This window comes from Maylandia zebra, linkage group LG5, assembly GCF_041146795.1.
Source record: "Maylandia zebra isolate NMK-2024a linkage group LG5, Mzebra_GT3a, whole genome shotgun sequence".
Classification (NCBI taxonomy): domain Eukaryota; kingdom Metazoa; phylum Chordata; class Actinopteri; order Cichliformes; family Cichlidae; genus Maylandia; species Maylandia zebra.
Window position 1 is genome coordinate 27,823,483 of NC_135171.1, and position 27,009 is coordinate 27,850,491.

Consider the following 27,009-nt stretch of genomic DNA (forward strand, 5'->3'; position numbering starts at 1 on the left):
GACAAATCACTGCAGTTTAAAAGAACACCTTTTCCAAAGCAGGAAATGCTTGGATGATGTCTCAATTAATAAGAGAATAGTATATAATCTGACCTGACTATGAGCTCAAACCTGCTAAGAGTCAGTAAGCAGTGCTCAACTGAGACGCTGCTGTTTAGTCTCGTCTGCCTTCCTTTTGGCAGACATTTTGATATCACAGAAATGAAACTAATGCTTCATAATGAAGCCTGCGTTTCATTTGCGTTTTAGTGGTCTTTGACATTTGCTTGGGTCTGTTACTACAGCAAAATCAAGTAGAAACAGTCAGACTCTATGCCGGGTGACGATGAGCAGAGCAGCTAAAGCTCTCCTCTTCCATTAAACATCCGTACTTCCTTCCTTCTTTCCTGTCAGTCTGCCTCTCCATTCACCACCAAACATTAGAAAATAAGGAATATAGAGCATGAGTGTTTGATGCTGAACCATTGAGGGTTTAGCTCCCTTAAAAGAGACCTCACTGCTGTGAAATCAATAAAATTCAACTGTCTTTTACTACTGGCTTATTCAGGCTAACAGGAGGTTTGGGAAATGTCACAAAGACATTAAAAGACCTTTTCAGACCTCTTTGATGAGTTTTAAGAGTGCACACAGTTTTGCAGGGTACTGACTGCTAATACAGGGACTTATTTTAGATTTCCCAACTACAAACAGCAGTGCCTTACCCAAAACCTTACAGCTAGTGGTGTAGTGGTGCGGGAACTTTCAACGAGATTTTGTGTTTCTACACGCTTGTCTTTGAAACCTATAAACAATCTGCCATAGTTAATGTGACTTTACATTCACTCCATTTAATAATACAGTGCTTTCATTTTCTTTCACCACAGCAGCTTGTTAACTGATCTCATTAACTGATACCCCCATGCTGCTGTCATTGTTCGCTTCTCTCTCTATGTTCAGGTCCACTGTATTTTGGATCCTGTACAATTAGCATTCGGTGGGATGTGGCTACGCCTGCTTGCCTTTGGGATCGAATATCAAGCAGGTTTTCCATGATTCGTTTATAGATATGACACAAAAAAAACAATGTATGTAGGCCAAAGTGCTGAACAGCTAAAAACAATCCAATAACGTTCTAAGATGTTTTCAAGATTAGAGTTTTATTGGCCCACAAAAGATAGGCAAACTAATTTAAATTAGTCGAAACTAAAGCTGTAAAATAAATGTAGTGGAGAACACTATAAGTCCCCCTTCTAAATTTGCTTTTGTGTTGTGCAGGTATCACTATAACAGAGAGAGAGCAAGAGAGAGCAGTGTAACTGAACACAACTAGTTTAAGTTTTTTCTTTATAGCTTTGTTGCTGTGGATCAGAGCAGCTGGAAAAAGAGTTTTTATATTTATACTTGCTGATCAGGTTACTGGAGAGAGGCCTCTAACCAGCTTTTAATCCTTTAAGTTTTTAACTCTTTCTTCCATGACAACATCACTTTACCTTTAATGATGAGTTTTGACACATCAGTATATATCAATAAAGATGTGCCGACCATGGGAACAGTTTCTGGGTTTTTCCAAAGGTACAAAGGCACAGACTAACCTCACTAACGTTTGATGCACACCCAGTCATTTTGTTTTATAAGCAGGCCTGAAATATGACAAAAACCTCCCACTTCATAAAAGAGGTTCAAAGGTTACTCTTCATTACTGTCAAGAGGTAAAGCGATAATAACATTTACAGCAGCAAGCACTGTTATTGTTGCTCCGAGAAAAATGTTTTTTTTTTGTTTTGTTTTTTTACCCCGGGTTGTGAGGTAGCAGCCTTGAATTTGCTGGGTGTGTCAGAGAAAAGAGGCTCCACCATTCCCATAAACTACAGGCTTTTCTCATTTCTGTAAATTGTTCCTCCTCATGTGCTCCAACCTACAGCCTACAACCAGAACACAATACACCATGATGACGGATGTCCTAATTCCTAAAAGCAGGGGAGGCCGGTTGGAGGAACAAAAAAAAATTGAAAAGACACAGATGATCTGCCCTTCACTGTTTCTGTGTGAGGTTTATTATTGTGTTACATTGGAAATTGTTATGAATTTAATTAAATGTGGCCCTAAATATAAACATGTCAGGCACACTGTCTGATATCATAAAGTCCTCGCCATCTCCGACAGGAGAGGACTAAGACCCAAAGAGAAATGAGATACGACAGCTGCTATGTTATCAACCAGTTATTTGCACATAAGCACTCTCTTGAGTCAGTTTGCTTAACAAAACTGATTGCTCGCTGAATAGGCAAACAGCCAGACAATTAATTTACTCATTTTATTTATTTATTTTTTTTAAACTGGCCATTGTTTATGTCAGTTATTGCCTGCATTTAAGCACATCCCATAATGGAGCTGTAGAAGTACATCTGACTATAAACCAACAGCTATCTCCCGCCTGCTGCTCTGGTACCTGACATCAGTGAGCAGTCACCGACCTTTATACTCTGGAGTGAACTCTTTCATCTCAGGAGGCAGGGACTCGTAGAAGCGCTGCTCTCTGCTGATGAGAGGCTTACACACCGTGTGGTCATCATAACGCATCATACTGGTGTGACCGCCCACCTGAAAACACAAACACATGCAGAACACATACATAAAAAGAGCTAACAGGCAAAACAAAAAGCTAAATGTCTTAACAAAGAGACGATATTTACAACTGCTGCCTCTTTACAAGAATATTAAAAAAAATGTTACACCACAATTATACCAGTAAGTGCTTTAAATTTACATGTAGTATGAACAACCTCTTAATATTTTTGTTTCTGAATGTTTGGCAGTTTTCCTAATGCAAACATTCCTTTTTTAGATAAAGACTTTTCACCCACTGTTAGCACTCACCTGGTGTATAAAAGGCTCCAGTGGAACGCCTCCTGCTCGTGGTCGTAGTGAAGCCCCTCCCCCTGTGCCCGCCCCCTGCAGCTTGCTGTCCATGTTGTTGGTGTGAGGGAGGCACATGGCTCCTGGCGGACGCACCGCGCCTCCTCCTGTAGATAAGAGGGAGATTTAACCATGAGGAAACAGCCGAAAAGTCCTGAACTCCTGCTGTAGTTTCAATACTGATAAAGCGAATTAATTTATCTTTGGAGTAATAAAGTTCAATATTGCACTATATTGAATACTGAACTTCACATTTTAAAAAACGTCATATTTTGCATATAAAAATGAGTTCCTTGTGATTTTTTCAGTACTGTCTCAGTAAAACCTAAAATGAAACTGCTTTGTGGAAAATCTGTACTTCATGTCCATCAGTTTGTACAAGTTTTTACATGTTCCATTAAGTCTACTGCTTTTGGTATACCGAGGAATTCCTGACTCAGAATTAGCCTTCAGAGGTGACTCCACATAACAGTAAATGCAACTGTGTTATTTGATAGAAGCTTTGTAATTGGTGACTTACAAAACAAACATCCTACATGATAAAACTCATGCAATTTTCTTTGGCAGGGAAGATGTTTCACTACCAGTATTTTACACAAGTAATAGGGTAAAAATATACATCTGCATAGTTGCATTTAAAATTACAAAGTTAAGTTTTAGAGTCATTCTTGTCAGCCAAAACCTTTCATAATTTTCTCACCTGGATGGGCCTTTTAATATCTGGCATCTGGCAAACTGGCCGTTTATGAGCTTATTAATTTTATTTTGTGGGGTGACCAGAACAACATCAACAAAAAAACAAACAAAAACATTCTCTTATAGTGTGCATTGTTACAGCATGTCCTTTCACCCTCTGTGGGAAGCCTGTCTCCCCTCTTAGAAAGCTGACAGATCGAAAGTGAGGTAACATTAGTTAATTACATAACAAGCGCAAACCTCTAAAGAGCTGACTATGAACCATTAGTTTAACTCTGAACAACACACTTTAGCCTCAGCTGTCTCTGGGCTGTGAGTTTACACGTGAATATAGCCAAGACTTGAAGTGACAGGAAATTTCAGTCAGACAACCTCTTTGTTATAAAATCTGTGTGTTATCTGTCCATGAAGCCAGATAACACACACCAATTAGTTAAACTGAAGGAATGTCTTAAAGACATAAAGACCTGGATGGCCGCTAACTTTCTGCTTCTTAATTCAGATAAAACTGAGGTTATTGTACTCGGCCCTGAAAAGCCTAGAAATATGGTATCTAACCAGATTCTTACTCTGGATGGCATTTCCTTGGCCTCCAGTAACGCTGTGAGGAACCTTGGAGTCATTTTTGACCAGGACATGTCCTTCAATGCACATATTAAACAAATATGTAAGACTGCGTTCTTCCATTTGCGCAACATCTCTAAAATTAGAAATATCCTGTCTCAGAGTGACGCTGAAAAAGTAGTTCATGCATTTATTACTTCCAGGCTGGACTACTGTAATTCATTATTATCAGGATGTCCAAAAAACTCACTGAAAAGCCTTCAGCTAATCCAAAATGCTGCAGCAAGAGTCCTGACAGGGACTAGAAAGAGAGAGCATATTTCTCCTGTTTTGGCTTCCCTTCATTGGCTTCCTGTTAAATCCAGAATTGAATTCAAAATCCTGCCTCTCACATACAAGGTCTTAAATAATCAGGCCCCATCTTACCTTAATGACCTTGTAGTACCATATCACCCTATTAGAGCACTTCGCTCTCGCACTGCAGGCCTACTTGCTGTTCCCAGAGTATTTAAAAGTAGAATGGGAGGGAGAGCCTTCAGTTTTCAGGCCCCTCTTCTGTGGAACCAGCTTCCAGTTTGGATTCAGGAGACAGACACTATCTCTACTTTCAAGATTAGGCTTAAAACTTTCCTTTTTGCTAAAGCATATTATTAGGGCTGGACCAGGTGACCTTGAATCCTCCCTTAGTTATGCTGCAATAGACGTAGGCTGCCGGGGGATTCCCATGATGCATTGAGTTTTTCCTTTCCAGTCACCTTTCTCATTCACTATGTGTTAACAGACCTCTCTGCATTGAATCATATCTGTTATTAATCTCTGCCTCTCTTCCACAGCATGTCCTTTATCCTGTCTTCCTTCTCTCACCCCAACCGGTCGCAGCAGATGGCCGCCCCTCCCTGAGCCTGGTTCTGCCGGAGGTTTCTTCCTGTTAAAAGGGAGTTTTTCCTTCCCACTGTCGCCAAAGTGCTTGCTCATAGGGGGTCAAAATGACTTGAAGGTAAAAACTGATTTACTTTAGATTTATTGTCAATTTGGCTGCATTAAAACACCATCGAATAGAGGGCATAAAGCAGGACAGACACAAACCTATTTAATGTTTGCTACATACCACTCATAAACTAAACACAAACCAGTTTCCTCATTGTTATGGGGACACTGTTATTGGAAATTAAAGTGTGCACGATATAGACCGGCACTGATCCTGAAATATAAAGATGTGTCACACACAAGAGAATGTTGACAACTATGCATTAAAACTACAAGTAAAAAAAGAACAAAAAAAAAAAAAAATTGTAATCAGAATAAAAGTCAAATACCAGAACACTGCAGCTGATCCAGCACCTGTGCAAAACACACTGGCTGTGGATGGGAGGAGAGCTGGCTGCTAGAAGCTAGAAAACATCTGTGGAGTGGCTGAAGGTTTTTTGTTTTTTTTTCCCCCTTGGGGGGAGGGGGGGGGGATTAAATTATCATCATCAGTAGCAGCAGTAGTAGTAGTATTTAAATTGATTTGAAGGGTGCCAAAATGTAAAAACAGTCCATAAATATTAAAGAACTGATAATAAAGGGCAAAGAACAAGAAACAAGACGAGATTTAAGACAGGTGGGAGGAGTTTAGAAATGTCATTGTAATGACCTGAATGAATGAGCAAATTTTTCTAATACGTCCCTCTTACACCATTTATAAAAAAAAAAAAAAAAAAAATAGCTACACACGCTGATGAGTTGGAGAAAGATGAGGATATCCCAAAGCTTGCTGCTGTATTTTTCTTCAGCAGTTAGGAAAAGGGTGGAGAGGACTGACTAGAGTTGGAGTTGGGCTTGTGCTGCAGTTATTGTTTAAAAGTGTTAAGATTTATTGGGAAGAGCCCATAACTCCAATACTCAAATAAAGATAAGCAACAAATTCACATTCCTTTACATCTTTGCCAGTGCTACCCCTCAGCGTTCTAGTAGATACACCTATGGTATCAATTTGAAAATCCTAAGCCACCTTTATTCTCCAGTTATTGCAGTCACAAGATTTTAAGAACACCTTCCTCGTTTCCTCTGACCTTGAGGCCAAGGTCTCTGAGATTTGAATGTCCGAGATTTGTAGTAAATGGACCTATGGTATTGGCCACTTGGTTATGGCGTTCCATGTATGCCCTGCCTGCTAGCATCTTGCACCATGCTGTTATGTGCTGGATTGTCTCAGGGGCATCTTTACACAGCCTGCACCTGGGGTCTTGCCTGGTGTGATAGACCCCAGCCTCTATGGATCTTGTACTCAGAGCTTGTTCTTGTGCTGCCATGATTAGTGCCTCTGTGCTGTCTTTCAGTCCAGCTTTGTCCAGCCACTGGTAGGATTTCTGGATATCAGCCACCTCCTCTATCTGCCGGTGGTACATACCGTGCAGGGGCCTGTCCTTCCATGATGGTTCCTCGTCTCCCTCCTCTTTCTTGGGTTTCTGCTGCCTGAGGTATTCACTGAGCACTCGGTCAGTTGGGGCCATCTTCGTGATGTATTCTTGGATGTTCGTTGTCTCATCCTGGACTGTGGTGCTGACACTCACCAGTCCCCGGCCCCCCTTCCTTCTGCTTAGCGTACAGCCTCAGGGTGCTGGACTTGGGGTGAAACCCTCCATGCATGGTAAGGAGCTTTCTTGTATTGATGTCAGTGGCTTCTATCTCCTCTTTTGGCCAACTTATTATACCAGCTGGCTACCTGATCACGGGCAGGGCGTAGGTGTTGATAGCCCAGATCTTGTTCTTACCGTTCAGCTGACTCCTCAGGACTTGCCTGACCCTCTGCAGGTACTTGGTGGTTGCAGCTTTCCTAGCTGCCTCTTCATGGTTCCCATTCGCCTGCGGGATCCCCAGGTACTTGTAACTGTCCTCTATGTCTGCAATGTTGCCTTCTGGTAGCTCGATCCCCTCAGTTCTGACTACCTTCCCTCTCTTTGTTATCATCTGACTACACTTCTCCAGTCCGAATGACATCCCGATGTCATTGCTGTATATCCTGGTAGTGTGGATCAGTGAATCGATGTCTCGTTCACTCTTGGCATACAGCTTGATGTCATCCATGTACAGGAGGTGGCTGACAACTGCTCCGTTCCGTAGTCGGTATCCGTAGCCAGTCTTGTCAATGATCTCACTGAGGGGGTTCAGGCCTATGCAGAACAGCAGTGGGGACGGAGCATCTCCTTGGTAGATCCCGCACTTGATGGCGTGTGTGTGTGTGTGTGTGTGTGTGTGTGTGTGTGTGTGTGTGTGTGTGTGTGTGTGTGTGTGTGTGTGTGTGTATAACTTTGCCAAGAGGACTGAAGGAGATGGTCTACTGTCTGAGCAACAGCTACCTCAAATCAATCTAGAGAAGGACCCAGTCTCCATAAATTTATTATAAACATGTAACAAAGTTAAATATAAAATGTTAAGAACATGACACCATATAAGCAGCAGGTTTGGTTAAAATATTGGGTAATACATCGGCTCTGATATCAAACTTTGAGACTGATGAGCTCCTAATAGAGGGAGTTTTTGCAGAAAGAGCCGAGTAATAGGCGGATAATTCAGTAATTAGATCCTTCGGTGATTACATTGGTGTGGTTTAACTGGTTGCTAGGGTAACACAGTGAACCATAACACTGGAAAAAAGGTTTAATCAACCTTCATTAACTCAGACAGCCGTGGCAAATAGCCAAGAGAGACACCCACCTCTTGTCCTTGCTGTTTACATGAACATCAGGGGCCACATTTATACTGAAACCGTCTGAATGGGCTAAAACGTTTTAGTCATTTCTACTGCGGTATACGTTTGTGCTTTGTATTTTTAAATGGTTCACATTTTCTTCGTTGTGAATTTTTCAGTCTACACTGGTGAATTCATCTTCACAACTCTCAGGCTAATAGGGGCAAAAACAAGGAAGTGGTTTTGATGAGATGTCTGCTTTGATGCACAGAGAGGAAACTGAACTACAGGTGTGAATGCTAAAAACTCATCCTTTGATCGTACCCTGGGCATGGGCTCGGGTGTGCAGTGACGGGGACGGGGGGGCGCAGGGCACCACGGGCTGCTGGGAGCGCACGCCGGCCCCGGGGGGAGGCGGCGCCAGACCGAAAAACCACCTCGCAAAGCCCCCAATCAGAGTGCTCCAATCCACCGCCGGCACCACGGAGATCCAATCAGGACACGGGGCTGGGGGGCAGAGATGGGGGGACGGCAGGGAAAGCAGGGTGTCAGTTAGGCAGGGTCACCACTTCCTGAAAAGATAGGAAATGACACAATGTCAGTTGTAATAGTTAAGCATTCATTTAAGGTGTACAGTGTTATTTTGTGTGGGGAGAATTGGCTTTCTTTAATGTGATGACTCAAAAACAAACAAAAAAAAACAACGACTATTGTTAGTGACAGTTCTCTTCAAATATTTCACTTCTTCACATCATTTCTGTGACTGATAAAAACATGACATCAGCTCTAATGGGTCAGAAGCTGGGCTGTCAACTTGCACAATATACTTTTTCACTGGCCTCGGCTCATCAGCTTTTGTCACACCCTATGAATAGCTTTTATATCTTTAAACGTGGAGTTCATTGGAAGTGGAGGACTGGGAGTATCCTTCTAGGAAGACGAAAAAAGAAAAAAAAAATCCCATAAACAATGTATTAGATTGTTCTTGAGGAAAAAAACCCCCCCAATGTTCTCATTTACAACAACTCCAATCAAGTGAATCTGAACTCGCCTTATAAAACAGCATTTCCTGGACAAGCTGCCACAAACAGTTGACATCAAATGCTTCAGCACATCAGCTTCCACCAAACTGTCACACACATGCACGCACGCGTTTTATGTCTCAATGAGTGGGATAAGAAAAATCCTGTTAATAACATTGTACTTTAAGTTTTATTACTGGCTATAGAAACCGTGTACATCATACTGCTAAGTGGTCATCTCATATATCTGGAGACCTTCCAGTCAGTTGTTTTTTGTTGTGTTTTAATCTATAAATCTCTGCTTGGCTGGGTTATTTCTTATCTGTTTCTATATGTGTAAACACCACAACAACTAGTATAGCCTACACTCTCATATTGTTATATGAATGTTTGTCTCCAGAGTCACAACGGAATAATCCTGAAATAATCTACAAAAGCAGATGAAATTATCAGAATTGGTTATGATGGGGGGAGATTAAGTCAATTTTACAGGAGAACAAGAGACTAGCTCTTTTGGTCAGTGTGAATGCTTTGATGTCTCTCTCATAATTTTTTTTAAAGTATAATAAATACAAATATATAATGGGCAACTCCTGTGGCATTTTCCATAATTATTTCTTCACTTCTGAACCTTTTCTGTCAGGAAGTTTAAGTATTGACACGATGAAGTCCATTTACTGAAGGATCATCCCCAAAAAGAACATCTCTGTTTAAAGATACCGTACTGATTTTCCTTAAGTGCTCCACACTAATACATTATGTACATTATGATTGAGGATTATTTTCTCATTCACAAAAACATTGCTCAGTAGAATAAAATAAAATCAAAGGCTTGTTTTTCTAAACAAAGACTGTTAAATCCATGACGTGACAAGATGTGACAGTTAGTACTTTAAAATGTAGCTCTCATTTTTTTTCTGTTATGTGAAGCAAAGCAAAAAGACCAAAAAACAAAAACAAACAAACAAACAAACAAAACCAAATGTCTGTCCTGGCTCAAAAAAATTACAGTAAAATAGTCTGTGTTATCTAGTTTTAACAGAGATCAATACATTTTCCTGTTAAGGCCATTTAAAACAAAACAAAAAACAAAACAACCCAGTTGATTCTGAGGGTAGCGGAATCAGGGGGAACTTTTGTTTCAGATTTAAATGATTAATGCTGATACGGTTTAATTTTATTCTTAGGATGTTAGAGGCCAGATTGGGATGATCTGCAGGCCAGTTCTGCCCCTCAGACTTTTTTTGCGCTATACCACATGTTCTATAGCACCAGGAGACTGAAAACGCGGTGTATAGTCATTGCACATAATGATGGTGTCTATAATAAAATCAGCAGAATAATCAATTTAAAAAAAAAATTTTAAACTGCCGCTTGCAGCCCTGTGCAGACATTCAGCTCAATACATGAGAGCCTGTGAGAGAAATGTGGATGCTGCCAGTAACGATAAACACCAGTTTGGATTTATGCAATTACAGCATAAACACAGCTTTAACAGTACAAATCCAGACTTTGTTTTTAACCACCATGATAAAAGTCCTGTTCATAAACATGTCAGAGGTTAAACTACTGTTCAGGATCCAGCGTCAGTCTGAGAGGCATTTATTGTGACTTTATCATAACTTCAATTCTTCTGTAATTTAACAAAACAGAAGAGGGAAAACCTACAAGCGAGATGTTTGAGTAAGAAGCTACAGACACCCGGCGATTACCAAAAATCCTGAAAACCTCAAACATCTAACATGTCATCAAGGTAAGAAATACCTTCAGCTTAAAACGCACTCGCATTGGGCCCACATCACAGGAGTGGATCACAACTGCTCACCACACAGCGCACAAATTTAACCACGATGGGACAGCCTGTTCTCAAGTCACGATCCAACCTCGACCAAGCGTGAGCTTCAGATACAGGCTGGAGTGCACAGCCACACACACAGAAACCCTCACACAAAACCTTACACACACAGAGTGTAAACAGTATTCCCCATGAGCAATGAATTCTAACATTAGAAGCAAAACACAAACATCAGGCCACATCTGTTCTGTCCTGGGATTGGTGAACTCGTCCTGATGATTCAAATCTAACTTTCCACTGCTACAATCCAACAGTTTGAAAAGAAAACATTAAATAATCCTAACTTTGAATTTTCCAAAATTGTCATTCAAGATGCGTTAGATTTATTTGGTCCAAAAAATGTGACTACTTTTTTAATATCATAACTAAATTGCTACATTACTTTAGCATGCAAAAGTAACGTACATCCTGAATGTTAATTACTGTTAAAACCTATCCCTTTGAACCAGAAATTGCAGTGTGATTTTTTTAACCAAGACTGGATGACTTTTGAAAAATGAAAAATGGGTTTTTTTTGGAAAAATGTTCTTATAATTATAATATTGTAATTTTATTATTAATAGGACTAGTGCTGCTGTATTTTTGGCAGCTTTACACCATTTCAACTGTGCATCTTTGTACTTTAGAGTGATGAATACGCTGAAACAGATGGATCCATTCAAAATACAGCTGCAAACACACCTCTAACAAATGTCTTATCATGTAATTTAAACTCTTGAATTGATTAAAAGGAGACTGTTATATCAACAATGAAAGACAGTGTCGCTATACCCCTTGTTTGTTGACCCTTCTGGTTGGTGGTCTGCTCTCTGTTAGTAGCTCTATATGCATCCAAGGTGAATCCCCAGCAGAAAAACAATAGGTGTACGTCCACCGAGCAGTGTCTTGTAAGCAGTTTGAGCTGGGTGGGGGACAAAATCAAGGTCAACTCCCGCTCCTCTTTCTTATCATTCTCCTTCCCTTCAAATCCCCCATTTTTGTCTCCTTCCCTATTTCAGCCCTCATCTGTCTGAGATCTGCACAGTAAAATATAATGCAGAAGTTTCTACAGCTTTAGTACAACTTGGATTAGTGATTTGCTGTGTCATTCTGTGAAAAGGAAGGGCGCAACGGTAGGGAATGCACGAAGGAATGAAGGAGATTGGGAAGGAAGAGGTGTGGGTAGAAAGTCGGGGAGGGAGGGATGTTAGCTTGGAGGAAGAGAGGTTGGGTGGGAATCCAAGACAGGAGGAAAGAGGGCGAATGCTCTGATGGACGTATCAAGGCTGTGTGTTGTTTTCATATGGTTTTGTGTATCTATGTATACTTTCTACATGTGGCTCTGATTAGACAGAAAAGATATGTGACAGTCTGGAGGATTTTCAGAAATAATTGTCTGCTGTGTGTCGTTGGTGCTCTGTCTATCATCTGTCACTGTAGCAAACTCCAGGAGGAGGTGCTGAATTTTTTCCACAGTCCAAACAAATAACTCCATCTCTAATCAGCCCCCTGTGTCATGCCAGGTGTGGTGAATAACTCCAGCAGACAGCCAATCAGCTTAGAGGATCTCTGTGAGTATAGCCTACATCACCAGCCATTAATGTGACAACGCTGCAGGCTCACTACGACTCAGCAACGTTGATTGGTTAAGCTGCTATTTCGAACGCTGATTAAACTGCTATTTCTGACTGAGTGACGGTGTGTTTGTGTGTGTGGGAATCCTCGTGTCCTTCATGAAGTTAGAGATGAGAGAGCCAATTAAGGACTTCCAGGAATACCTAAGAGTAGATGGACACAACTCGGCACCTTGTTGTTGGATTTAAACGGTTGTGCAAGTCCAGTGAAAAGACAGCTGTACCAAACTCAGCACATATTTGGGCAGTTAGTTTTGAAAATTTATCTAAATGAACTTTATTTAGTCATTTACCTTGACATAAAACTGCTCATGCAGAATCAAAACCAATTTTAAAAAGAAAAAACAACAACAACAACAACAACTTTGCTGTTTACATTTTTAGTTCTTTTTTTTGTCTGTTTTTATGCATAGATTAGAAGGTTTTGTCTTTTTAAGTGAATTATTCTAGTTATATAAATAAATACAAACACTGGTGATCCAATAAAAGGCTGAGCACATCATGAATGAACTTTTTTTAAATTTAGATCAACAATTAATTTAACTCAAGCTTTAACAAAGAGTTAAAAGAGTTTCTAGCACTAATCAATAATGGTAAATGAGCTAAACCACCAACATTTGTGATCAGAACTGGACTCGCTGATATTTTTACTTAATCGGCTTTCAACTCTAGCTGTGTTATTTTTTAGATAATAGGTGTAAGTTTGTTTAAAAAGATGAGCTCTGGTCTACACAGGTGTGTTACTGGTTACCACTGGGTAACCAAAAAGTGCAATTCTTATAATGACCATTTGAGGCTGGCTTCAAAAGAGAACGATTCTCTACAGACTGCCATGTTAAAACAACTGAAGTAAACATGTTTATAGAGTGGTACAAAAAACAGTTTAGGCTTCTGTGGATAGTTTCACCCTTCATAACAACTGTACAGGGGATTTCATTATTTATTTTTCTATTCTTCGAAAATATGGATACTGGAGTTAGGAGAGTAGTTTTGTTTGAGCTGGAAGGTGTCTGATATGCTTCACTTCCATCAATCTGAATGGGACATCTGTTGGACTAGACCCCTTCTGTGCCGCTGGTTGCTTCTGAATCATTTTTCATATAATTATCTGAAATAATATGGCCTGCCTTGTGGTAAAAACCTCCAAAAGATTTTGATGCTTCTGTTTTGGTTATTGAAGTATAAGGATTTAATTAATTTGTTATGTAGCACTAATTAGCAGGTTTGTCCAAAATTTTTTTATAGATGCAGCTTATTAAACAAGCATTTTAGCATCAACTTAGGATCTGCATCTGCATCTTCCAGGTTATAACCAAAGGATCTATGATTATAACATAGAAAGAAGAGATTATTTAAAGAGATTTCTTTAACCAATCTTTTCTTGAACATAGATCAGTTCTTAAAACTGCTGCATTTACTGCTGCCGTCCTCTATTTTAGTCAGTTTAATGCTGTGACGTGGTTCAGCAAAGAGCGGTGGGTGCTTGCTGTGGTTTGGACACACAGCACATCCAGCAGGGTTAAAGGGAAGAATTATTTTTCCTGGACCCGTCTTCAGCCTGGACACAGAAAAGTTTGGCACGGTGCTGTAAAAACACCCAGAAAGAATAATAGGAGACACAGCTAAACTGTCTGAGACGCAAATTACATAACGAAGGAACTTCTCGATCTAATCTACTCAGAGACGTTTAAAACATGTTATCTCCTGAAACTGCATTTGCTGATTCAAAAAGCACCAAAAAGAAGAGAGACAAGGGGTAACCAGCTAATCCTTATTGGGAAGATTAATCAATACCCACCTAAATAAATGTAGTCAATTCCACAACTAGCTTTAGTCCTATTCAGGTTTTCCAAGGTCTCTCTCACCTTATAAAACCCTTTATTTCAGCAGAGTTGACTGAAAAAGTTTAGAAAGCAAACATATCTATTGTACCTGCATTAAACTGCCTGAGGCAATCAGATTATAATCATACTGGTGGAAACATTCCCAAGATGCAGCAAAGGTCAGGGAGTCATTAATCTATCATCGCCACCACATATTGGAAATTCAACCACATATTCACAAACCATGTTCTAGGAAGCCAGCCAGTCAGAGCTTTACCGGTGGGATTAATAGTGGTCACATGACAAAAAGGTTATTTTAGTTAGACGCATGTCTGATGTCATTCAAACTTACACAAAACAACAACTTAAAGGAGATCAAGCCACCTGGAGTATTTGGAGCCAGGCACTGCAGCTACTCTACCAAACACTGTGTATAAAAAGGACATTGTGACATCACCCATTGGTTTCTAGACTTGGGATGTTCCTGCCCAGTAATGTAATTTATGCGGCATTTAACTTCTCTCTGCCTTGTTTGTTGACATCACAGATAGAGATGAAGAGACCATGCCGCCTGTAAGCAATGCAGTGCCGGTTTGTGGTGGGTGGCTTAACATCTTGCAGCCAACAGTTTACTGGCATATTTATTGTCATTTCTGTTGCTGAAAAACATTTTATCATTCAGTCAAATATTCTGGACACCACATTTTGAAGACCTAAAACACTGTTTTTAAACAGGCTGTAAACAAATTTTTTGATGCTCTAAATTTGGGCATTTTAACATGGGGGTCTATGACTCATTTTTGGAAATAACCTCAAGTGGCTTCTAGAGAAATTGCAGATGTTGCTACTTGTTCTTTACCAAGTGCATGATAAAAAAAATGCCTGGCCTCTAATGTAAATGAGGACCTGATTGGTTTAGATAGTTCAGTTAGATCGCAGCATAATGAGAGTTAAGAGAAGCTGTATAGTACTAATTTAATTTTAGAGATTCTACACTGTACTGGTAGATTTTTGAATTACTTTAAAACTTTATGATTTGAGAAGGACAGCAACAAACTGATAACCATCTAACCTAAAAGAAATGTGAGATCTGTCTTTTAATTCCAAATGTTAGATATATAGTAAGAACACTGAAAAAAGTGGCTACTTTCAGCAGTAAGTCTTAGCATGACACTGCAGGGTATAATAGATTTCCTTTATACATATATTTCTGTTCCATATGGGGCTGCCTTATATTAGTTCTGGCAAATCTAATTTGAAATAGTTGAGTAATGGGGATGTCTAACCATGAACACAGCCTGTATGCCATTTTACTAAAGTATGGCGCTACTGGAGGCTGAATACAAGCTGAAACGACCAAGCCGATAACTTCATTTAAATCTGGAGCAGAACCAGAAGTAAGTTTCTTCGACTTCCTTGTGAACTGTACATCTTGATTACAGCCGCTGCCTGCACTTGTCTGCGTTCCAGGCAAGGCGCCATTCATCTGGAACGAGGCTAATGGCGACAGACAAACAGCCAAGAACACTGACAAATGTAAATGTAGATGTAGAGGCTGCTGCTAAATTGGCTCTTTAACTCAACATATTTGTACAGCTGACATGACAAACACTAAGTACACCTACCGATCACTGCTGCAGCTTCTCTGACACTGAAGAAGGAAACCAACAAAGTCAAAATGTCAGAACAGAAAGTCAGCTCGTCAGATGTCCTCATCATTTCCTTTATCGGGAGGTTGATTTTGTCTGATCCACTACACGATTTAACCATTATATTCATAAAAAAAAAAAAAACCACACACACAGACACCTCCAATGAAAAAACAAAACAAAAAACAAAACAGCCACGAGGCCCCCTAGCTATACTCCAAATCGAAAAAGTAAAAGTCACTGTGGAAAATACAGAATTAACCATGCATGAACAAATCTGGTTCCTTTGCCAGTGCTGATGGCTTACCAGTATGTATGCAAATCTGTGGCTTTAGTCGAACCTAAATCGAAAGGTCTTTTTTTAAAAGCTATTTGACTACTATCTGCTTTTTTTATTAGTAAAATTAACTGCTTTTAATGACTCATTTGCACAAACACAAGTGGGAATCAAAGTTTCAAGCAAAGCCTTATACTAGGGCTGCACGATTTTGCATAAAATGAGAATCACGATTTTTTTTGCTTAGAATTTAGATCACGATTCTCTCACGATTTTCTTTTCCAATATAAATATTTATTGCACTTATTAACTGCACATCAACTTCGTAACAGTTGAGACTGAACATAAAAACAACAAATGTCTCACGTTTTGTTGTTGCCGCAAAATGTTGTACTGCTTGAAATTCCGTCTCCACCGTTGCTCGACGCTGCGTATATAGAGCAGGTAGTGCAACAATAGAAAAATAGTTGCGGGACGGCACTGTGTAGCGTTTGTCTAGGGTGTTGATCATTTTCCTAAATCCCTCGTTTTGCAGTGTTGATGGGAGCCATATCTTTGGTCAGGTGATAAGTGATGGCCTCCGTAATTTCTTTGTGCCTGCGGAAGTTCGACGGGTATGGGAAAAGCGCTGTATAAGGTTCCCGTTATTGATGTTTGGGTGGTTGACCGGGACGGATTTTCTCCTGTCACTTTCTCGTCATCCCTGACGTGCTCTCCGTTGTTTTTTCCCTGCTAATTTTAGCATCACACGGCACAGCTTCTGTATCACGTGGTACAAGGCTCCGCCCTTGTCATTTGTTGAGCAGGAAGAGTGAGCGCTTGTTTTCATGCAGATTATGTCCCGGATCAAAATGCAGTACAATCGTCGTCGTCTTTTTTTAAAAAAATTTTATAAATCGTTGTCATTTGGAAATGAGATCGCGATTTTCTAACGATGAATCGTGCAGCCCTACCTTATACCCTGTCTGTTTCAAAGGCCAAAACATGCCAACTGACATTTTTGCCCACTTTCCCATTGATAATAAAAATAATATATCATTAAAGAAATATCATTCCACAATTTTAATAAATACAATGTGAGAAAAACAATTATTCACAATTCATAACCCACTACAAAGCAATCACCTCACAACAAAAAACAGATTAATGGCCAACCAAGAGGAGAAAACCAACAAGTGTTTCCTGTCAGTGGACTTCTTACTGTTTAGCTATAAGGACACACGTGCTGCATCTCTGAACTTTCTACATTTTATCCAACGGACATGAACATGAGAATACACACTTCTGACACAATACAGGAAGGACTTCTATCTAAAGACTGTGCCAATGTGCAGACTGTTTTTACAACTACAAAGATGGATGCTCCCTGCTACACACTATCCACACAGGTCACGCAGCTATTTCCACACAGTATGTCCTGTAGCATGTACTAGGCATGTTGTTGGCAACTCAATTATTGGTCCAATTGTCTGTGAAGGTTCTCAGTCATCCAGGTCATCGTAGTCAAAGGAGCTTGCAAAGAAGTCCAGACGCTTTTCTTTGTAAGCTCCTTTACCTATTGGTCCAATTATTAAACGGCAGGAGTTGAAAATGAGACCACTCAAGCAACAGTCAAACTTGAAAACTAGGTCGCCAATATAACTCACTGGTTTGAGCAGGTGACCCATATGCTGTAAGACTATTATAGGGCCTAAGTTTGAATCCACCAGGCCCTATGTTGTGTGTCTTCACCAAGGTGTATCTCTTCCATCCTTCCCGTCTTCTCTCCACGGTCCTATCACAATAAAGGATAACCTACACCCCAAAATTGAAAACTAAAATAAATGCTTAAGAGACATTTAACAAAATTTAAAAAAATAATAATAATAATAATAACATAATTTGACAATAAAATCATACGTTAAATGGCAGTGAATTGCCTATAGCTGCCTCCTGGCTCCTTTCTTTGGTCCAGTTTGTGACAGCGCACGCCTCTCTTTGCCCTTGTTTACACAAGTAAGCTTCCCATGATGCAGGCAGAACAGTAGCTGACTCTTTGAAGTAGCTTTATGCAACAAAATCAACAATTAGTCTTTGATTAAAACACTGTAAGGGCCCCTGTATGGGCTCAAATTGTGGTCATAAATATTTTGTACTTGTAAATCAGTTTTGTATGTGTAAAAAGAATTTGTGTGTGTAAAACAGATTTGTATGTGTAAAAAGAATTTGTGTGTGCGTAAAAAAGATTTGTGTGTGGACTTACGTCCACACACAAATCTTTTACTTAAAAAATACGTGTGAAACTCTGCACTCAAGCTTCAAGTTACAAGTACGAATTTTGACCCTGTTATTCTTAATTTCATCTGATTGGCCAATGTCATGTCAATCACAAATTTAACTATCCAATCAGAGAACAGGCTGCTGAGCTCTGTGGGTTTTTGCAGCAGCTCTACCTGTACTAGATGCACCTGCTCCTTGTTGTTTCTATCTCTGACTTTATGTCCTCTACAAGAGTCCCAAGCAAAGGTTTAAGACCACTTAAAAACGGCAAAAAAAAAAAAATCTGATTTTGCATGGTTGGATCTTAACAAGATTCCAAGTACAGCTTCAACATGCAACAAGAAAAAATGGGAGTGAGTTTTTTGACTATGCAATCTATTGAAAACAACGCTTAAACTGAATCAGGCAGTTTCACACAGGGAGATGACAGGGAGCTCTCCCCCCGTATGTCATCATTAGTTGTGTGTTCCAGAAAGACGTTTGATGACATCACACTGGATAATATAAAACCATAAAAACATTTTAAAACGTTTTGTTGTCTTTTTTACCACCACAAACAATTAACTATACCATTTACAACTGTCAGGATCCCATCTCTCACCCCTTACCTCTTTAGTGCAGTTCCATGAGGAGAAACATTCTAGAAAAATCCCCAAAAGACACCATCAACATCCTCAGCATATGTCAGCAGCTTGTGTTTCACTGCTGAATGGTTGTATCAGTGCAGTGTAGCATGACTAGGTTAAACGATGCTAAATAAAGGCTGGAGGCTGGTACTGCTGACACACAAACAGGAAAAGGTTTCCAGTAGTGTTCAGGTTTCTAAATGAGAGACGCCAGTTTAAGTGTAACAGATAATTAATCAATCCATATACATAACTATGTTCTCAATAGCAATCCCAGAAAAAAGGAGAAGGCAAGGATGAACAACGGTTCATGATATAATAATGATGCCACGAGGAGGCTCGGAAAGAACAGAGGAAGTAGATCCAGCTGTTTTGCAGTATCATGCAGTCCCATGGGAAGAACCCTCCCCCACCCAAAAAAAACCAAAACACATCTGTCATTGTCAAAAATCACAAACTACAACATGGAAGAAACACAAATACACACACAGCTGCTTCCAGGGTCCCCTAACACAACCAAACAGCTGCTGAGAAACACACACACACACACACACACACACAAAATGGGCTGGGTATGACGTCAGAGAAATGTCAGTTTGCATCGGTTAAAACAACCACCAAGACCACACACGTCTACCATATGGGCTCCTTTTTCACCACAAACTCAAGATGGTAGTGTTAACATGGCAACCAAAACTCAACATGTCAGTCTGTCAGCTGAAACGCCTGTCATGTCAAGTTCATGGTTAAACTTGTGGCATTGGTAAAAATTGGTTTCTCATACTCTGATGTTTGTGAACTAGTTCTGTGTAAAACAGAGCAGAGGACTGAAATTTATGAAGCAGGTTTAGCAGGTTTAGCAGGATTTGCGAAGTTACTTCAGGATTAACTTTTCAGGGTTACTTCTTAGCACCACAACAATAACTTATTTTGCATGTCCAAAATGCTCTCGAACACATTGTGTTTTGAGATAAAAGATCAAATTGTGCAAAATCATCACCAAGCGATTCTCTGGAAAATAGCGTCACCATTCCTGGAAAATTCTGTGAGCCAGGTGCAGACAGTTAACAGGTATAAGTGTTGAACAGTGTTTAAAGGCTTTTAAGGGTATCCCACAAAAGTTGATTCTGTTCATCTGGACAATCTTTTAAGGGTAACTAGACATATCTTAAGTATAAATACCTAAAGGTTTTGGGGGGGTTGGTTTTGGAGGGAGTGCATCTAAATTATCTTTGGAAGAGCCAAAGACAGTATCAGGTTCAAAGAGTTAAAGTGTATCTAAAATCCAGGGTATAATTCACATGATTTGTACTAAAGGTTTAACTCTTTAGTTAAACTCATAGGTTTAACTCTATGAGTTTAACTAAACTACTCATAACATCTATGAGTTAAACCTTTAATTTTATCCTCATATGAAGCATTTCACTCATCAGTGATTGGTCACTAATGAACATTCCAGGCTCCAGTTGCCTACCCACCCCACCTGAAATGTCAAATGACTTCTTCTTTACAGTTATTGGTGGTCGCTCTCACTTGTTTTTGCATAAAGTTGCTAAATGTCATTGACTTTCTATGATCAATTCTAGTCACTTCCTGTGTGAATGCAGAGTTAGTTAAAATTATTTGCCTGGGTATGTCAAAAAAAATTTTGATAGCATTAAAAATCTATTAAAAATGTTTATTTTTATTATTGAGATATTAAAACTATCTTTATAAAAAGTTCACAAAAGAATGTATTAAACTTATCAGAATTTATTTTCATTAAGAATACAGACCCTATAGTTGGAATTCAATGCAACAAACAAATAGTCCATCTTTTATTACAAAGATTTGAATCTTTCTGCATCCATTTGCCTCCTCCCTCTTCTTATTTTCACTTTTATTTACTTTTCCCCCCTGATAATCTCCTCTTAGATGCTTACAGAGTTGCAAAAATTCATTTATTCTTTCAGATTCTTTTGGCAATGTTGCTTTGACTCTTCTCTCTGGCATCTTCTACAGGGCATCAGGTGACTGGAAGCCACCTTGTCAGCTTGTATTTTGGTCCAGAAATATTCATGGTGCCATTTAGAAATGTCATCTCCCCATCACCTTTTGCAGCTCGATATCATTATAGTCCCTCCTTCATTCTTTACTTTGCACTTCACCGAGGTGGTCCTGGTGAGGTTAGAACCAAACTATTGTATTCTGGTCTCATCAGACTAAAGATGTGCCCCCAGTACTCATCAGGCATCTTTTCATGTTTGTTACCAAAGTTTATTCACGCTGAAAAAGAAGGAATGGTTTATTTTCTTGGATGTTGTCCTTGTTCACGGGTAATTTCATATCCATATGCACGCAATTAGGCTCATCAGAAATCACAGGTGTAGTCCATTTTGTTCCAATTATCCTTAGTTATCCAATTAGTGTGTCAGTAATCACTTTTGTTGAACTAAGTTTCTACTCTGGAGCTTTTATATTCAGTATTTTAATGCAGCGCTCAAATTTCTTAAATTATTTAGTATTTTTATTTAAATGAAATTTAGGCCCGCACAGTTTAACTGGATGCAGACAAAACAAAATTGATACTGAAGGCAGACAACTGAGGTCAGAGAATGAATGCTTGTTTACTGCCTATTAAGAGACACCTGGGACTCCATTCAACATAGGGCTGTTCGATATAACGATATATATTGGATGACGATATAAAAACGTCTATCGTTTCATTTTACGCTATCGTTTGTTTCGTGGTGTCGGAAAATAAACTGTTTAAGGCAATATTTTTTCACCGTTTTGATGGTCACTGTGGTGGCTATATTAATTTCTTAAAGTTCTCTCTTTCTCTTATATTTAATATAACCACACTACGGAAGGACAAGCGCCTGTTTTTATGCGTTGTGGTTAGCAACAACGACGGTAACACCATCGCATGTCCGCTTGTTTATGTACCACATAAACCATTCACAATAAAGCTCAAGATCCTGTTGAGACTTTTCAAAATAAACTGAATCACGTGAAAGAGCAGATTATTTACGAATGAGAAGTAAAAAAGAGCCGCCAGGTGCTAAAAAATAAACCTTAGACTCAAACGTTAAAACAGACTTTTCCCCGCAGCACGCCGTGTAATAAATACAAAGAATTTATTCCACAAATAAGTAGTCACATGAAGTCACAGAGAACTGAGGGTTCAGAAAGTCATTGAACTAAAAAGCCATTCAGCTACAGCAAATTATGTTTCTAAGACAAATCTCAGAAGGCTGTAAAAGGAAGTTTCATTTTGATGTGTTATGAATTTTATGGCAGAAGGCTGGGTTATATGTTACAGCTGTACCACAAGATCAAAGATCTGTCACTCTCTCATTATGAAACTTTCTGCACATATTGAGCTGACATCCTGAAGTCAATGAAGCCTTTTTCTTGACTCTTTGTTGACTGGTCTTTTGTAATTATCTTAATTTGGACTGTCCATTATATGAAAGGTCTGCATCTGGCATTGATGTTTGATTAAATTTAAACATCTCAAGAAAACCTAATGAGCCTGGATAGTGACTGGTGGTACACCAAATCTGTTTGGTGCCACAATTAATTACTATGTCATCAGTTGATATTGATATTCATCATGATATAAACCAAATCAGTACTTCTGTTAAAGGTTAAAAGTGAGATGTGAACATACAATGGTTAATTTTGGTTTGTTTATTATTCATTTTCTGTCAGGAACTGAACATGACACATGTACGACATGTATTTCAATGAAGTAACATAAGCATCTATTATAAACTAAAACCTTAATTCTGACAATTTCAGATTTGGATCAGATGCCCAATTTGACCACACTTGATGTAACAGTGAAGGAAGACAGAAATGTTCAACTTTCTACACATAGCTGGGGAAGTGCGGTCTAATAGAAATGTTTAAGGCCATGGCGTTAGTAACTAGGGTTGTGCAATAGCATAGAATTAGCAAAAACACCTGTATAATTGTTTTTGTGATCTAGATGTTTAATATTGGGATATCATTGCTAAGGCAACAGGTTGCTTTTACATTCCTAGTGCACAATGATGACAAAAGATGAAACAAGGGCATGTCAGAGAGCGAGAGCAGTGCATGGATTTAGAAAAGGAGCTACTTTGACAACCTCCACCAAATCACTTACCCTGACTTAACAACCCAAGATGACAATAGTTTGGTTCTAAACAACTGTAAAACATTTCATCTGTACTGCCACTGTTCTGTGTTTATGACTCACTACATAAGCCATACAGACCATCGATCAGTCTTTCAGTTTGTATGGCTGCAGAGACCCATAGATTAAGTGCTGCGGGTGCGTCAACCTAACATGCTGTAGTTTTAACTCTCTTCCAGTCACATGAATAGTTCAACTTAGCGGTATTCTCATCATAATTAGACTTTCTTTGCTGTCTATCAAGCTATTGATGGAATGAGTTCTATCAAATTAATATTGAACATTTTTTATTGAAGAAAGTTATTTTTGACAATTATCATTTTAGCACTCACTGCTACATTAAATCAAACTGAAACATAACATAAGCGTCCTGTTAAGGACTAACTCCCTGTGTCAAAGTGTAGATTATTTATTTTGAGTTGTTCTTTTTTTGTATTGTCATATTTTATGCATTATTTCTTAAATTTAAATACCTTAAGATTTTATGAATTCCTGGTCCTTTAAGAAGAAAGAAAGTGTACTTTATTGATCCCCGTGGGGAAATTCCTCTCTGCATTTAACCCATTCACTCAGTGAAGCAGTGGGCAGCCATTGGGCGCCCGGGGAGCAGTGTGTAGGGATGGTACCTTGCTCAGGGGTACCTCAGGGTAGCTGTTCAGGGGAATCGAACCCCCGACCTTTGGAGGGGGTTCAGAATTCAGCGTATATTGCGGGATAGACAGGATCCTTTAGCTCAGCGCGACAGTGTGCTCATAGAGAGATATCGATTTTCCCGTGAGGGTATTATTTACTTAACCAACTTGTTGACGAGGGGGTGCAGGACCACCACCTGTCTTTTTTTGCTCTGCCCTTTTCTTGGTTGCTGTTATAAACACACAAACAGATTATTTCAGGGTCTCTTTTCAAGAGACTAAAAGCAATATAAGTGATAAATATTACCATTCTGTAGAATATTCTTATATTTCACTTTTACTTGTTCCCATGTTCTAGTGGGTCCTGTTGTGGCTCTAATGTGAAAGAGGATATAATGTAATATAATATAATAAATTTACCCTACCGCCTACTGGTGTTGGCCAGAGGGGCCGATGGCGCGATATGGCAGCCTCGCTTCTGTCAGTCTGCCCCAGGACAGCTGTGGCTACAACCGTAGCTTGCCTCCACCAGTGTGTGAATGTGAGAGTGAATGAATAGTGGTATTGTAAAGCGTATTGGGTGCCTTGAAAAGCGCTATATAAATCCAATCCATTATTATTATTATTATTAAATTACTTACGAGTATAATTTGTCAGCAACTTTCTGCCAGCCCTCTCTCCTTGCTTTTGCAGCCTTTGCAGTGTTCCCTTGCGTTTTAATTAAACTCTGAAACTCCTGAAATCCCTCAATCAAGAGTTCTTGCTCTGCTGCCGGAAAATACCGAGCGCGCTCCTTCGACATTTTCGTCGACCAATCAAAGGGTTGCCGATCAATGTTTCTACTATCGATGCGTAGCCCCTGTTAAGCCACCCAGTGATCTCACATTACTTCATCCAGCTATACTAATCGTCAACAACAGCTGCGTTCGGAGAACCGGAATAGCGAGCTCAAAGTTAGCGCGATGATTTGATCTTGGATATGTCATTTGATCTTGGATGTAGTAAGCGAGGTACGAAGAACGGACCCCAGTCCATGATTGATAGTGTTCCTTTGTGTGTTTTTCTATCCAGGTATGCTTTTACTGCAATGGTGTGTGTGTTTGAGATCATTGTTATGCTAAAAAAAAAATTTTTTTTTAAATGAAACTGTTCCCAATCAAATGCTTTCCGGTTGGTGCTGCATGGTGTTTAAAAATTTCATGGTACTTTCCTGCATTTACAGTTATACCAGTTTTGACAAGATCTCCAAAATGCTTTAAGATACTTTATACAGCCACCCTTCCACTAAAGCCATTTGTGACATGGCTTCAGTGAACAGTAGCTGAATCAACTGAAGCGCCAGATGGAACTCTCAGGTCTTGTGTCAGGTCTTTGTAGGATTGTTTCTCCACGCCAAAATATAGTTATTTTTTCAGATTCCGATTGGGAAACTTTAATAATTCCAAAAAGGGCATTTTTCTAGCTTACCCACACACTCAAACTCACACAAACTAGTCTTATAGTTTTGGGCCAATAGCGCTTCGAGAATCACCTTGTTGGTGCAAAAATACAATTTTATGTCTATCAAACTGTGTTATCTTTAGATATTTTCACAGATTTGACTAAATGAATGGGAGCAAATTATGTGTTATGCAACAGGCTGCCACTAACCACTTGTCTAAGGATATACTTTGTTGCTGGTTTTTTACCAAGCTGACAGTTTTGCGTAGACACAACACTGATTCATCCTTTGAGTTAGAACCCTTTTTATGCTTGAATGATTCATAGGTCAATCTTAAGTTGCTGAAGAAACAAAAAAAATATTCTGAAAATGATCAGGTACAAGGACTGAAAACGAGTGGGGGGAAAAAATCCAGAAAGCGAGCAGAACTATTATTGCTCAAGATCACTTCAAAAAATTTACAAGAAAGTCTGGCTCCTTGGAAGCCAAAATATAAAGAAATGAGGACACATTCAAACCTTTTGCACAGCACTGTTACATACCAGAAATGTAATGATCAGAAATTTATATTAAGACCTGGAATCCTCGTCAGTCATCACTGAGCTTAGCTGACTGATGCCTGAGAAGAGGCTGTTAGCTGCTGGTTATATAGAAATACATAGGAGCCACAGAAACCACCGCATCCTCTGCAGAAACGCCACAGAGCAGAAGTAAAGCGGATGAGTCGGTTTATTTACTAACACTGTCGCCATTTGTGGAGCAGCAGCATCACACCCAGAAAAGCTACGATTAAACCCGGGCAAACCTTCATAAAATGCCAGGTAGCAATACCACCACCAACCCATCCCAGTATGCCACACTGGGCAACCCATCAGACTCCATCAGCCTCCCTTAAAACCATATTTACCCCAGCCAAACTTTCAGGAACCCACCTCTTGTTGGAAATCTTGTGAGCGACACAGCCCCGTTTCCAGCGGTCAGAACCGGAGCTGATGTTACCTGCTATTGGCGTGGCTGTCTCCTACATATCCCGTTTGTAGAATCGGTACCATGTTAGTTAGCGTTAGCTGTCAGATTGGACAGCTTCTTGACCTTAGCCTGACAACATGCTAGCTAGCTAAGTCAGCCAGACTCGTTTTCAAACGGCTTAGAGTTAAAATAAATCTTCCCGTTGTTTCATTTTCATGTCAGTGGAAAACCTCTCTTCTTCAACTAATGCTCCGAGTGTCGGACTCTGACGGTAAACACTGGTCTGACTCTGCCGTTTGAGCAGCGGTGCATGCTAACACTAGCGGCTAACATTACGCAGTCTCTCCGGTTAGAGAGGCACCGAGCTGTCACGATAGCTACTCACCTTCAGGAGCATCGAGTGGACGGGGAGCAGACTCCGCAGAGATGTCGCTGGAGGTGCTTCAGAGACTGGAGAGGTTGATTAATGTCGCTCTACTGTAGCCAAACTCTTTAACGGCGAAGAAAAACATCCAGGAGGAGGCTAACGTCAGCCTGTTTGGATTTTACGGTTCATCTGCGTGACAATGGCGGCTTAGTGCCATCTTCAGGTCACAACAGGAATTACAGTTTCTTACGACCCTACTCGCAAGCTGCAGACTTTTTTTCGTTTACCAGGATTGTTAACCAAAAATAAACTTAAAGCTTTATCTGGGGAAGAAACATGAGGAATAATCATTTTATAACTGCTGCAAGCCAAACGTCACCACTAGTCTGAAGTTACATGAATTTTCAAATGGAGTGGCATACAGGAGGTGGGTTAGGGAGGCATATATGAATAGTTATTCAGAAATAAATACAGTGCAGATAA

The 27,009-nt window shown here is 39.7% G+C and overlaps 1 protein-coding gene across 2 annotated transcripts in view; it reads right to left on the reverse strand.

Annotated features, from left to right (window-relative positions):
• ip6k1 (inositol hexakisphosphate kinase 1) overlaps positions 1 to 26,733 on the reverse strand; it is a 36,493-nt gene extending 9,760 nt beyond the window's left edge. Inside the window, exons 1-4 of one of the 2 annotated variants that reach the window (XM_004548788.6) lie at positions 26,545 to 26,733; positions 8,153 to 8,400; positions 2,857 to 3,002; positions 2,454 to 2,580 (exon numbers count right to left, since the gene is read on the reverse strand). In XM_004548788.6, coding sequence (XP_004548845.1) covers positions 2,454 to 2,580; positions 2,857 to 2,973 — 244 coding nt within the window. In that variant the 5' untranslated portion in view covers positions 2,974 to 3,002; positions 8,153 to 8,400; positions 26,545 to 26,733. Of the gene's footprint in view, positions 1 to 2,453; positions 2,581 to 2,856; positions 3,003 to 8,152; positions 8,401 to 26,122; positions 26,502 to 26,544 lie in introns of those variants that run through there. The other variant, XM_004548789.5, reaches the window with a different exon arrangement.
• Between the last annotated feature and the right edge of the window lie 276 nt (positions 26,734 to 27,009).